Source organism: Esox lucius, chromosome 20 (assembly GCF_011004845.1).
Source record: "Esox lucius isolate fEsoLuc1 chromosome 20, fEsoLuc1.pri, whole genome shotgun sequence".
In the NCBI taxonomy this organism is placed as follows: domain Eukaryota; kingdom Metazoa; phylum Chordata; class Actinopteri; order Esociformes; family Esocidae; genus Esox; species Esox lucius.
The window spans coordinates 26558926-26573992 of record NC_047588.1 but is presented as its reverse complement, the minus strand read 5'-3'; the positions used below and the strand labels follow the sequence as shown (position 1 = coordinate 26573992).

Sequence of the window (15067 nt, the reverse complement as noted above, 5' to 3'; positions counted from 1 at the left end):
ACAAATACACTTGCATTAAATTAGGCCATCTTGTATTGCATTCATGGGGTGTATCGAGGATGTGAGATGACTGTTAACAAACTGATATGCTAAGCGGCTGAAACTCCTCCACCAGTTCTGGTTTTCAGGTCAAGGTGGTGTTGAGAAGCTCCCCCTGAAATCTAACAACTGCTCCCAGTTGGGAAAGACACTTATACACACACTCAATCACTCACGAGTTGAGGAATATGCAGGCATATTTTTCTTATTGTAGTTTAGAAAATATCTACTTTATTTTACATGTTCACACAGAGATGTTTGTGTTAACGTTGATCATCGGGGCACATGTCAAGAGCTAGGTAGATTAGATGGCGATCAAACAATCAGTTCTTCTAGTCAGTGTGTTGGAAACAGGAGAATTGGGCAGGAGTAAAGACCTGAGTGACTTTGTTATGGCCAGACAACTAATTCTGAGCATGTCTGCAATGGCAAAGCTTGTGGGGTGCTCCTGTTCAGTGGTGAATACCTACTGACAGTGGTCCAAGGAGGAACAAACCACAAACCGTCGTCGGGGTGTTGGGCACCCAAGGCTCATCGATGCGCGACAAAGGCCATCCTGTTTGGTCCAAACAGACAGAAGGACTTCTGTGGCACAAGTCACAGAAAATATACTGCTTAAATATTAAAGGTCAAAATCTTTACTGTACATTGTGTCATTCTTTGAGAACAAAATTACGTAGCGGTCAATGGACACCAAAATCACCAACCTATTGAGGGCTGGATTCAAACTCACGCCGAAAATCTAAGCAAATAAATCACATGCTGTTGAAACTCATAATGTGACTCAGTAGTGTGTATGGCCTCCATGTGCCTGTATGCACTTCCAACAATGTCTGGGCATGATCCTGATGAGACAGCAGATGGTGTCCTGGGGGATCTCCTCCCAGACCTGGATCAGGGCATCAGTGAGCTCCTGGACAGTCTGTGGCGCTACTTGGCGGCTTCGAATGCACCGATGCATAACATTCCAGAGCTTCTAAATTGAATTCAGGTCTGGGGAACATGAGGGCCACTCAATGGCATCAATAATTTCCTAATTCAGGAACTGCCTACACACACTGGCCACATGAGGCCAAGCATTGAGGAACCCAGGGCCCACTGCACCAGCATAAGGTCTGACGATGGGTCGGAGGATTTCATCCCTTTACCAAACAGCACTCAGGGTACCATTGACTAGCAACGTGGAGGTCTGTGCGACCCTCCAAGGATATGCCTCCTCAGACCATCACTGACCCACCACAAAACTGGTCATGCTGGATGATGTTACAGGCAGCATAACATTCACCACGGCGTCTCCAGACTCTTTCATTTCTGTCACATGCACTCAGTGTGAACCTGCTCTCATCTGTGAAGAAAACGGGGCCAATGGTGGACCTGCCAATTCTGGTGTTCTCTGGCGAATGCCAATCGAGCTGCACGGTGCTGGGCTGTGAGCACAGGTCCCACTAGAGGACATCGGCCCCTCATGCCACCGTCATGGAGTCTGTTTCTGATAGTTTGCTCAGAAACTTGCACACCAGTAGTCCGCTGGAGGTCATTTTGTAGGGATCTGGCAGTGCTCCTCCTGTTCCTCCTCACACAAAGGAGCAGATACCAGTCCTGCTGCTGGGATGATGCGCTTCTATGGGCCTGTCCAGCTCTCCTTGTGTAACAGTCCATCTCAGGTTGTGTAACAGGCCATTCAGGTTGACACAGCAAAACTTCTTGCGATGGCATGTATGGATGTGCCATCCTGGAGAAGCTAGACTGTCTGTGCAACCTGAATGGCCTCATGCTACCAGTAGTGACAGGGACACAAGCAAATGCTAAACTATAGAAGAATCACTCAGTAAGGATAAGGAGAGAGCAACTGGGGGTTGTCTTGCTGTTGCCTCTCCAGTGGACCTGTTGTCAATTTCATTTGCACCAAAACAGGTGACTGATTAACAATCGCTTTCAATCTGTGTATGTGTGCCCCATTCACCTGGGGAAGTGATGGCACTAGGATGCACTGTAGGAAGACAACAAGCCAGTGGAGGGAGTGTGATGATCTGGGTAATGTTCTGCTGGGAAACCCTAGGACCTGGCATTCATGTGGACATCAAATTGTACGCGAAGGACCAGCAGCATATTCGGAAGGTGATCATAATCTTTTGGCTCATCAGTGTATATACATGCTCTATTAAAGCCTATATGATGTATATCGTGTTTATTCTCCTTCCAGACAAGGCCCAGTGGCAGGTGTGCCTATAGCTTTCCTCCATTCAGGCAGGCTGCCATGTCTGTGGAACGTGTCTATGGTATCCAACTGACCATATTACAGCCCGAGCCCTAAACACTACAAAACTAAACAATTACGTATATCAGTGTGTTAAATGTCAAGCCGTAACCCTGTGCCAAGCCCAGAGAATATCTCTGAGATCACTTATAAGTTCAGACTGAAAGCTATGATCATTCAACAATACAAGAGAAAAAAGATATGAGCAGTTTAAGATACGCAATAGTAAAAAACATTTCAACGTTTATTTTGTGACAGTTGGAATGTCTGTCGAGGTGAAATCTAGAAGAACACATACAGGGTCTGCAACTGAATAAAGAAGGTATAAAACTGGAGTGTATTGTAGCTCTAAAAGGCAAGTTAGTGTTCAGGGTTACAAATCAGTTTCCTTCACAGAAAAGATCATTTCAAATTTAGGAATTCTAAACAATTTAGCACAGGCGGACAAAAAGTATGATTTCAGTTAATCACTACAGATCTAGGCCAACAGTTCATTTTTCAGTGCTAGCAGCTTGGGCTTCAGCTTTTCATCATCCAGGTTCAGGAAGACTTTCTGCATGAACTCAAAGGTGCTGGCCAGGGCCTTGGGATAGTTCAGATGTAGACAGTAGAGGAGACCAAACAGAACTACTACAGCGTCTGGCCAGGAGGGGGAGTTTGTCATGACGATCTTGTCCTCAAGGACGACGGAGACATGGGCGGGTCTGATGGGCACACCACCTGCCACCATCTCACTGCATTGTCCCACCACAGAGAGAATAGAAACACCATCCAGGACCCCAGGGTTTCCGAGTTCTCCAACCTAACAGTAAAACCGTTTTAAAGGATCTGCCAGTTTTAAAGGAAATAGCTGAAAATATTTATATATTTTTTAAAATGGCTACCTTGCAGATTTTGAAGACCTCTGACGTATCTTCACGTAACAACAAAGGGAGACCAGCCAGGACTGCAGAACGGGCCACTGTGATGTTCTTTACTCCCTATAAATTGAAACACAAAGAGTGCATTTTTACATGCAATTGATCCCTTAAAGTGATTGGCCCATGTGCATAAACATCAGAATGGCTGTCAGTCAAACTGTCAAACAGTAAATCACAGAGCCTGAGCTCTCTGGCTTCTGCCTAGTATGTTACTGTACTGTCACTGTGTTCCAAAGCGGGAACTTATCCATTTCACAACCATTTATGAATTTGAGTGCATATACGACTTTGAGTGTACGCAGTTAAGGCAAGGTGATCTTTTGATCTACCCTGGCCCTCTATGGTCAAGACCGACTATCCGTGATCCGATGAACTCCACCAACCTTCTCTTTGTACACTCTCAGGAGGCTTGAGAACTTCCCTCCATGGGTGGCTGACTTCCCCTCTTTCTCTCGGAACAGGGTCAGCAGGCGTGGTGTGTGCTGGTCCAGGGCATCATAGAATGTCTGTTGCAGGCTCTGGTTAGTGATTCTCTGAAACTCTGCATGTACCTACACCAAAACACAAAGCGCGCGCACACACAAACCACAAAATATGTCAGAACATGCAAATATTATGAGAAATGCAAAATGACAGAGGTTTCAATCACTATCAATAAAAAATATTCTGCGTGCCTGGTCTTCAAGGAAGAGCGCTGGCCAGCGTGTCTGGAGATGCTCTACTGGGGGACTGGATTTCACAATTTCCTGACGTCTGAGGGCAAATGTATTGTGCATATTTTGATTTATGTGAGGCAAGTCTCTGGTTTCCTTTGTCATTTCATGGACCATCTCCAGTCTCTGTCTCTCTAGGCTGGCCTCATTTTCTCCTTGAGGGAAGTTAGGCAGGAAGTTCACCTCTGCCCGACGGGCTCGTTTGATGTTGCTCCGAGCCGGCTCACTGTTAGGACGATGCTTGCTCCTCTTACCCCCATTCACAGCAACCTCTGGGAACCCAACACGGCGCAACTTCTGCCTGTAGTTCCCCATTTTGAATTTCAGGCTGTTTTTCCATCCCTCACAGCCAGTTCTCGAACCAGGCTCTTTCAAACACGGATGCTTGTTTACAAGGGCCTCGGCTGCCTTGGCAAACTGCTTATCATTTGGGTAAGCTTTGAAATTGTAGATGGTCCATGCCATCCTATCCAAAATGTTGTGTTTTTGGTCCCTCGTTATTTTCAGCACAGATCCATGTCTCAGATACGTGTTATTGCCTTCTCTCAGAGCAAACTCTACCTCCATGGAAAATGTAGGTATGGTGAATAACTCTGGCCACCTGCCCAGCCTTTCTGGTGGGGCATCCCGTAACTCAGAGGCTGATGGTCCAGCTGAACTAAGGTCTGTATCAAGTTGTATTCGCACAACTTTCACTGTAGCCCTAGGAAAAGGCAAATCTTCAATGGCCTCTAAGTTGAAAAGCTCATTGCTGAAATCAGGGTCTTCATAAAGAAGACGGAAATCAAATTTCAGGTCCAGTTTGTCCTTAAGCATTGATATCAGCTCATTCAGAGAGTCAGGTTGAGATGGCAGAATCACTTTTTCAGTTCTTCTGTCACTGATGATTACTTTTAGTTTGAAGGCCTCATTTGCAGGCCCTTCTGTCTCCACTTGTAATGTGAAATCTGAAGAACAGAAAGCAGGGATTGATATAAGGCATATAATATAAGTATTTTACAGTTGCCCATATTTATCTAAATATTTACACGTAAATGCAATCAATTGACAGACTTTCACCTACACATATTGTGGGAATAAACACAAAAAAAACGAGTTACTCACTTACTGGTTAAAAACAAGAACAATTAATAGTACAATAATAAGACACACTAGAGAAAAAAAGACAATTTCAGTAAAAATGACTGGAGCATATGGGACTCTATATGAAAGTGTAAAAAAACAGGATACTTGAATCTAAATGGACCTACTTATTTCATAAAACTTAAATACTATTTAGTGTAATAACTATAATTCACTTTGTAAAAATGGACATGATTGGATATAGCTTTTCAGTACACTGAAAATATACTCCTAATGTATTTCAAATATACTATATATTTGAAATTAATTCAGAGTGTACTAAAATGCAATTTCAAATCATGTATTAGAAGAAGAATAAAGCATGAAATAAGTGGGTCCATTTTAGCACACTGAAGTATATGTGTTATTATTTAAATACTATTTATGTACTAAAGTACAAAAGAAGTGGTTCCAAAATAGTACACTTCAAGTATACTGCCTTTTTTGGCTTGGGAAGTTCAAAATAATCTGAAATGTTTTGTCTATAACCATCCAATAGTGATTGCTGGTCGATGCATCAGTGGATGCCTAATTTCTATTAGCCATTTAGGATATTTTGTCTGGTATTTTATGCTTTATTTGACAGGAAAGTACGGAAAGACTCAGGAGACTGGCCTTGCTGGAAAAGCAGTGCGCCTGATGCAAACCCACACTGTGTGTCAGAGGTAGTGGCTTAGACCGCTGGACAAATCAAGGCCACAATAAAACTTTAACAATAGGGTTATTAAATAATGTATTGTCATAAGTGAAGCCCACCTTCAGGAGTGGATACTTGGTCTGGGCCTTCTTTGGAATCAGACTGCAGTCTTTGAATGTGCTCTTCCACCTCACTGATCCAGTGGGTATCTTCTTCTTCTTTACACTGCAACACAGTGGAGTCTTGGCCCTCATGCTCTAGGCTGGGGACCCACGCTGGTGTAAATAACTGCTGTTGCTGCTCGGGGGGAACCCGCACCAACGTGATAGTAGCCTCGGCCGGCGGCTGGCAGTCTGATTCTGGAATCAGGGGAGTTAGACATGTAGAGTTTTACAGACACTTATGGCACTTCTAATGACTCATTATTTACCTGGGACAATGGCCCACAGGCTCGACAGCTTCCTAACGTCATCGGATGGTCACCCTGGTTACGTTATATAGCTGACGATAGACAATGCTGTACACACCTCCTCTATGTATCATCAAAAGCCCACGAAGACGTTCGTTATCCTCTTTCGCACGGAAAACCTCTACCTGGTACTCTGCTATCGTTTTTTCAACGACCCCAAATATCTCCTCTGCAGCCGCTGTTAATTTCTGGTTAAGAAACTCTCTCAACAACTCTATTTTAGACATTTTAGTAGGATGGGAGTAGTTTATAGTCCTCCATGCAAAATTAAAGCACACTACTGCATATATAAAAAAGGACACTAATAAGGACAACGCGTTTCCTGGTTGGGCAATTCCATAATAAAAGTCTCCTAGTTAATGGTAGCAATCGTCAGCAATTGTAAGATATAAGAATATATTACTAGATAGACCATGTTTTGGCTATGTTAAATAATTATGTTGTTAGGGTAACTGTAGTAATTGTTTTTGATACAAAAGTTATGATCAACATACATTCAGCAAAAACAGTTTTTCTTCAATGTATAATAAGATACATTTTCATTTAATGTTGGTTTTGAAATATATTACAAGGTGAAGTTAATGCCACACCAATGCCCAAAATGCAATACAGTGCTATACAAAATATTGGACAATGAAGAAAAAAGTGTACAACCTGTCTCAGCTAAAGCAGGTTTGTTAGAACTGATAGGGACTCCATTAATTAACCAAATATGTTGAGATTTTACGAGGGACAGTAACGTATGGAGTGTTGCTGGCTTTTACTCTACCCACTATTTTGCCCCCAATGCAATACAATCACAATCAGAAAAGGTTTTATTGCCAATAAGTTTCACAACAAACAAGGAATTTGTTCTGGCCATTGGTGTAAAGATGTATACAAAAGGAATAAGGGAAATAAAACCAAATAAGAACAGTGGACTGAGCATAAAACAGTAGATATGTAAGGCGTAAAATATGTAACGCACAATATTTTGTCCAGTTGAGGGTTGTTAGTGTATGTGGGGAGTGGGCTATAGTAGGTTTGTTTCCAGGGGCTCGTTCATGAGGATGACTGCTGTAGGAAGGAAACTGTTCTTGTGGCGAGAGGTTTTGGTCCTGATAGACCTCAACCTTCTGCCAGAGGGGAGAGGGATCAGTCCCAATCATTGCTGCTTGCCTACGCATCCTGGAGGTGTGTAGGCCGTGTAGAGACGGCAGATTGCAGCCAATCACCCTCTCTGCATAGTGGATGATGCGTTGCGGCCTGTCCTTGTCTTTGGCAGTGGCTGCAGCATTCCAGACGGTGATGGAGGAGGTCAGGATGGACTCTATGATGACAGTCTAGAAATGCACAATCATATTCTTTGGTAGGCTGAACATTTTTAGCTGCTGCAGAGTACATCCTCTACTATACAATGTATTTCAATTAGATAATGAGACTGTAGACAGAATAAATATTGCATTGGGGGTCCACCGTGCAAAGCTGAAAAACATTTTAATTTGTAGAATGATAACAGCGTTTGGCACCGAACTTTTATTTTTAAGGAACCATCCGAGAACCCAAACTCTATGTTTTGCTTTGACGCTAATGCTGCTGACATGACGCTAATATCAAGCGCATTCTATATGTACGAGACATGCATCTCACAAATGATGCACTGTCGCCACTTGCTGGAGTGGAGTGTAACAGGTTTGGTGTTAATTGCGGAGATGGTTAGAGGCCTCTTGTTGACAATTTCAGGATGCTGGCCTTTTTCCCTATCTTCCTCTGTCCATAGTGTGTTCTTTCGCCGGTCTCAATTTTTTCTTTATATTGGCCAGTCTGAGATATAGCTTTTACTTTGCAATTCTGCCTTGAAGGCCAGCATCCGGGGTTACCTAAGTTGAGACTGGTGTTCTGCAGGTACTATTTAATTAAGCTGCTACTTGAGGACCGGTGAGGTGTCTATTTCTCAAACTAGACACTAATATATTTGTCCTTTTGCTCAGTTGTGCACCAGGGCCTCCCACTCCTCTTTCTATTCTGGCTCGAGCCAGTTTCTGCTGCCTTTGTGGGAGTAGTACATAACGTTGTAAAAGATCCTTGCTTGGCAGTTTTTCGCACGGAATAGCCTTAATTTCTCAGGACAAGAATAGACTGATGAGTTTCAGAACAAATATCAATCTAACGCTACTTTTTTTCCCTCCAAGCAATATGTGGCCTGGCATTAAAAACATATTTTTAAGATATGGTATGCGCCTAGTTGGTTCCTCAGATTCTTCGGCACTGACCTTTTAGTGGTTCCAAACGTCAAAACAAAAACATTTGGTAAGGCTGCCTTCAGCCACTATGACACAGGCATGTAGAAGAGCCTGCTGGAGGAACTGGGAGCCTCAGAAATTATAAATGTTCTTTAAAGGGATCCTTGAGACAACTATTAAGCCATGGTCTGATTTAGGTTGTGTTTTATAATATTATTTAATTTTTATTTCATGCCTTTGTCTCTTAGATTCACTTATTTCCATTTTGCTTTAACAGTTAAATGTGTTTAATTATACATGTATTACTGTAAAGAATTGGTTAATTATATCTTCTGTTAAGTTCATTTAATATGATTTTATCTTGTAAGGTTTTACTGATTCTGCATGACAACAATGAGTGACTTTAATGAGGACCTGAATTGAGCCATTTATTCTATAGTACTTTCTGGATGTCAGAGAAATTACAATATTTAGGTTGGTTGCAATAAGCTCTCATTTCAGTATAATAAATGCTTGAACACACTGTAACTGTATCATAGCATTTCAAAACATGCTTGGCACAAATGGAAAAATAACTTTTTGCATCTGTGTATTTTGGCATTACGTTCATTGAGGTAAATACATAGATAAGACAATAGATGGTATATGGAATATTTATGAATCTATAAAATACAACATGTATATACAGATAGTGTTAAAATATGTTTTATTGAAGCAGAATCAATAAGCCAATGTAATTGAGTTGGTACTTCTTTAACACAAGTAAATAATCAAATGTAAATTCTTAGACAAAGATATACAACCAAAAAAAGCATTAAAAAGAACGTCAACATAACAAAAAGACACGTTAAAACAGAATGGAAACAACAACAAAAAATTATATTCAACGAGACACCTCCAAGCCCATAAAGCTAAATTCTGCATGTCCCGTGTCCACACTCCAGCTTTCCTCCCAGAAATGAAACAGATCTAACATGGGTCACCGAAATTGTACCTAGCTCGATGAGTCAGTATCTTTAACTGCTGTGTTTCAGAGGTCCCTGAACATATAATAGCTGCCAAGGAGTGTCGAGAGGTCAGTGAGCAGGGTCATGGTGTCAAGAGGCGGACAGGACACCGGATGTAGACTGGGCCTTGAGTAGTTCGATTTATGGGGCATGTTCCTGTACCCTAATTGGATTGGTGTGTTAAACAACATAATTCACCAGTAAAACAGTGTCCAAACAGACTTAGCTTATTAATGTTCCTTAATTAGTAAACATTTATCAGAGCTGGAATGGAATATGATGTCCATATATGATGGTGATGAAGTCCATGTAAAAAACACGTCATGCCTATGAAGAGGTCTGATGTTTCTCTGAAACCCACTAACAGTTCTCTGTTACACTAGGGACCAACAATCCTTGAAAATCGGAGAACAGTGTTCTGAGGATGGGCATCTCCTCTTTGGCTACTCAGTCTGCTCCCCGATTCTCATCCCCCGTGAATGGTATCATCAGGTTTTGTCCTTCTGGTAAACCCTCCGAATGTGCTTCCCCAAGGACTGAATCTAGGGCTGCACCATTGGATGCACTCATGGTACCTATTTGTTTGTGCGCAGCAGTCTGATGTCTCTTTAACATGGATGATGTGGAAAAGCATTTTCGGCACACTGGACACATGTAGGGTTTCTCTCCAGTGTGCGTCCTCATGTGCACTATTAGAGAAGTGTTCTGACTGAAACATTTGCCACAATCCTGGCACTGATGTGGTTTCTCTCCTGTGTGGCTCCTCATGTGTAAGTTTAGGTGTCCACATTGAGTAAATCCTTTGCCACAATAATGACAGCGAAACGGTTTCTCGCCTGTGTGACTTCGCAAATGCCTTTTCAGGAAGGCATCCCAGGCAAAATACTTACCACAAACATGACAACACTTAGCTCCATTGTGAGTTTGCAGGTGATCTATCATAGTTTCTGTGGACTGAAATAATTTTCCACACACACCACAAAGACGTTCTTTATCCTGTGTATGTGTTTGGACATGATCTAATAAAGAAGCCATTGAGTCTAATTGCTTTCCACATACCTTACAACTTGGAGTAGCATCCCAGCTTACACATGGTGTTGAATTTGATTTCAGATGGCATGATTTCCTGTCCTTAACACTGATAAGGGAACTTTGTCCTTTTGCGGTCTTTGTTCTCTTTGTTTTGAGCAGTTTTGCACCAGATAGAGGTCCTCCACTCTCTGTCCAAACAGCATGTCCTCTGTTATGAGTCTGAGCTACTGAGCCATTTCCATTTTCTGCCGAGGGCTCATTAGTTGCTTCTGACAAAATGTTGTTTTCCACATAGAGTTCTGTTTTAAATTGTTTAGTTGAGGTACTTGGTACAGAGTATCTTGTTCTGTGTAATGACTGAGTTGGATCCTGACAATAATCCCTTGTCACACACCCGTAAGAATTGATAAACTCATTGACATGATAGTCATCATGATGACTAGTCCTTGGTTCCTCCTGTTCCTCTTTAATGTGTGTGGGCTTTAGGTCCAGGACTAGACTTGAACTGGACTCCTGCTGCACCGATGGATCCTCCTCATCAGACTCAGGGACAGTGAGCTGTTCAAGGCCTGGAGAGAAAATTAGGAGATCACTGAGTTGAGAGACGTAGCGAGCTACAAGCTCATCGTAAAATTATACTCTTCTTAGAGACACTGGTTTTGTTACACCACCGTATATATTTTTTACATTGACAGCTATTCATCACTCATAAAAGGGATGCTGAGACTACAAACACACCTCGTCTGTGTAACGGTAACATTATCTCTGGTTTAGTACGGACATCCAGCATGCTCCGTAATCGGCCGTTCTCCTCCTTTGTGCGAGAAACCTCTTCTTGGTACTCCGCAATCGTCTCTTCAACGACGCCAAATATCTCCTCAGCTGCGGCTATCAATCTCTGATTGAGAAACACTCTCAATAACTCAATTTTAGACATTTTCTTAAATAATGGAAGTTGGCTAGACTGCTAAGTTCTCAAGCTACCAACATAAACATAACCAAGACAAAGCGCGATGCGCGCTGTCAATCCTATACGTGCACAATATATTTAATTCTGTGCTATTGCCCTCTGCTGGAGCGGAAGACGCATGTTGTTGTTCTCCGGTAGATGACATTTGAGGACAGGACACTAACTTAAAACCTCTGTCGTCCTACAACCATTCATTTTTCAGATTAAAAACGTAATCTGTAATCCTTCAGTGTAAGTGTTAAATACAATCCCAGCAATAATGTGCAGAAACGGTTTTGCAGTTAAGGCAAATCTAAAACTAAAAATACATTCTCATGGAGATTCTCCATTGAGCTTGATTTTTAAACTAAGGACTAGGCTTCATGTGTCTGCAAAACCACCCCTTAGAATGTACATCTGAAGATCATTGCTTCCCAAAATGTTAAAAAGTACACATATAATATTCTTCTTGTTATAACCAATGCTACATTTTCATTCCTAAAATGTATTCAGGGGATGGATGTATTTCATACAAGTAAACAATGACAAGCTTGAATGAGGTATTGAGATGTTTTAATTCTCTGTGTTGTCTGAAAAACTCTTCCCATACATGGGACTGTCATGTTGTCATTAGGTTTTTCATTATTAAATATTAGTTGTAATAGTCATATAAAACAAAGCCAAAATAAACCAGACCACAATATTTTTACTTCCCAATGCTAGAAGAAAAGATATTACAGCAACAAATACAAACAATACAAATGATAATAAATAGTGTACTTACCTTAATTATTTACATAACCATTTGCACAGGAGAATTGTTTTTGTGTGGGTGCGTGTGTAACTGCATGTGTGCTAAGATGAGCAAAGTCAGTTGTAAGTGGTCAGACCAGACATGTTTAGCAGTCTGATGCCTTGCAGATACAAACTGCAGATGCCTCTAGTGCACATATACCACTGCAGTATGGGTTTAAACAAAAACCCTCTCCTAAATTTCTCCTCTTTGTATATCCAAGAAAATATATAAAATGCCTAAAAATATAACTTAGAAAATATGTCTCTTGGTATAAGAACCCATCCTCCAATACGGCCCATGCTATGCTGTAAGAGAATCATTATGATTAATTATGTAAGGAAAGCGTAGGTAACCTAATGTTCCTGGCATGCTGCCTTTGATCAAGGGCATGACAAGTCTCTCAAAGCTTTTTTGACGGTGAGTGAGCAAATTAAGTTGAAGTGGGAACTCCAGCCTGGGACAACCTAAAGGTGATTTTGTGTGTTTTCCCTCAAGTGTCCAAGTGGTCATTGTTTTCTCCCTACGGTCAATGTTGTTCTTACAGTATCTTGTGCTTTTCCATGTGTCTGGCCAAGCATCCAGTCCATGCAAAATCTGTGGCAGGTAGGGCAGTGATACTTCTCCCTCCAATGTGATATCTCCAGACATAGTATTGAATCAATGTCCATGTCACTAAGATGGCACCGATTTGGTTTCTCTCAAGTGGATATTCATGTGCAGTTTTAGATGATAACTCTGTGTAAAAGCTTGTCCACAACACTTGCACAGATACGGTTTTACCCCCGTATGGACCCGCATGTGAACTGTCAGATCAGGATTCCTTATGAAACGTTTGCCACAAACTCGGCAGCAAAACGGCCTCTCCCCTGAATGAATCTTCATGTGTGTAGTCATATAAGACTTACTGCTGAAGTGCTTGCCACATAACGGGCAGCAGTGTGGTTTTTCCCCAGAGTGGCTTTTCATGTGCACGGCCAGGTTTCCACTTTGAGTGAATCCTTTGCCACAGAACTGGCAGCGGTACGGCCTCTCCCCTGTATGGACACGCTTGTGCGCTGTGAGGTCAGGGTTTTTTCTGAAACACTTGCCACAGTCAGGACAGCGAAATGACTTCTCCCCTGGGTGAATCTTCATATGATCATTCAACTCTGTATTCCCTGAGAAAAATTTGCCACAAACATGACAAACTCTAGCTCCTACGTGGGATTCAAGGTGATCCAGCATACGCTCAGTGGACTCTGAATGGATGCCGCACACCCCACACAGGGACTCATTGTCCTGGGCGTGTTTTCTGGCATGATTCACTAAAGACGCTACATAGGAAAAATACATTCCACAAAATTTACAGCGGATATAGATACTTTGTTTTCTTACGGTCTGTAATCTCTTTGATTGTGATCTCTTCGATTTGAGTGGTTTTGAATCTGAATGAGATCTACTCTCCGTCCCATTGACAATTTCATTGTTTTCACTATGACCTGCAGAAGACACTGTAGGCCTACTTGTGGCAGAGAGTGGCTCAGATTTACTGGTATGTTCTGATTCTTCATTGTTGTCTACATCAGATTCTGTTTTTATCTGAAATGTGCTCTGTTGACAAGAGCTGCTGGGTAAAGGGCAGTTACTTTTTTGTGTTGAAGTGCTGGGTAGACAGTAATTCTCAATATAGTCATCCATTTCGTTTTCATAAAGAGAAAACAGAGTCGATTCCTGGTGGTTGTAGGCATTTTTCAAAGATGACTCTGGCTCATTTGGTTCTGATTTAATCCATGTGGGCTGTGGGTCCACCTGCCCCTGACTAGGGCTCCACTCCACATCACAGTGCTCTGGCTCAAAAGGATCCTGCTCTTCAGGTAGAGGGACAGTGGGCTGTTCAAGGTCTGAAGAAAGGAGAGGAAGACAAAACATTTATTTGACATGTTGGACTAAATATTCTAAAATGTCTAGGTACTTCTGCTGTAGTTCATATCCGGACATGGATATTACTAACAGGGATATAAATCTAGAGTTAGTAGCTAGCTTGCTAACTCATCCCCATGTTAGCTTGGCAGGCTAAGTACAGTAGTTAGCTAGCTACTGCGTTATCGTTACATTGTGTCACTTGACATCCCAGGTGAAAGAGAAACGTTTGCAAGAAGTGACACACCTATTCTGTGTAATCGTATCTCTGGTTTAATCACGATATCCAACATGCTCCGTAATCGGCTGTTCTCTTCCTTTGTGCGAGAAACTTCTTCCTGGAACCCTACTATCGTTTTTTCAACCACGCCAAATATCTCCTCAGCTGCTGCTACCAGTCTCTGGTTGAGATACGCTCTCAGTAACTCTATTTTTGTCATTTTAACGGAATTAACTTTCGGTCACTAAGGTCAGCTGAGAATCTACCAGGATGAACGAAAGCATTGGACAGATACGTTTGAAAGAACGTATCGATGAACAAAGAACACGGGCGCCAAACATGTTAGGACACGTTCAGCACAACAAAACGTTTTGGAACGTTCCGATATTGACTTCTTGCCCAGAATTGCGAATGCAATGCCTAAAAAAGTATTTTGACCCCCTGACCAATTCTCGTATTTCACTGAATTGCATGTGGTGTATTTTAAAAATTTTATATTTAAAAAAAAACTAAACACAAAATAAATGATTTTATACGCTGAACATAATGGGCCAATGCAGCTCAGAAAGTTGCAATTTGAATTATTACTATTTATTATGGCAATTTCACTAGTTTATTTTGTTTCTAGAACACGACTAGTCTTAGTTCAAGTTTTAACTAGTCGATATCTTAATGTTAGCCTACTAATTACATAAATAGGCTACAGTATTTCAGCAACTACTTTTTTAACTGTAATATTGTAAATGGAGGGTATTGTACAATCTTCTACAGCAAGCAATTAATAT

At 41.6% G+C, this 15067-nt stretch overlaps 2 protein-coding genes across 3 annotated transcripts; both read right to left on the bottom strand.

The window, feature by feature from the left end:
- Positions 1–2521: 2521 nt before the first annotated feature.
- Positions 2522–6466, bottom strand: LOC105029970. Its single transcript, XM_010903587.4, has 6 exons — positions 6216–6466; positions 5808–6047; positions 3891–4876; positions 3600–3767; positions 3181–3276; positions 2522–3098 (listed from the first exon to the last, which is right to left on the bottom strand). The coding sequence occupies exons 1-6, from the start codon at positions 6382–6384 to the stop codon at positions 2775–2777; spliced, it is 1983 nt and encodes a 660-aa protein (XP_010901889.1). The 5' UTR covers positions 6385–6466; the 3' UTR covers positions 2522–2774.
- A 2633-nt stretch (positions 6467–9099) lies between these two features.
- Positions 9100–14589, bottom strand: LOC106024821 (zinc finger protein OZF). Of its 2 annotated transcripts, XM_020040965.3 has the most exons (3): positions 14310–14589; positions 11157–14043; positions 9100–10987 (listed from the first exon to the last, which is right to left on the bottom strand). In XM_020040965.3, exons 2-3 carry the CDS (start codon positions 11353–11355, stop codon positions 9834–9836), a joined length of 1353 nt encoding a protein of 450 aa, XP_019896524.2. In that variant the 5' UTR covers positions 11356–14043; positions 14310–14589; the 3' UTR covers positions 9100–9833. The 2 variants fall into 2 exon arrangements, with proteins under 2 accessions (XP_019896524.2, XP_012994787.2); XM_013139333.4 differs by lacking the exon at positions 9100–10987 and having other exon boundaries at positions 11368–14043.
- Positions 14590–15067: the final 478 nt, after the last annotated feature.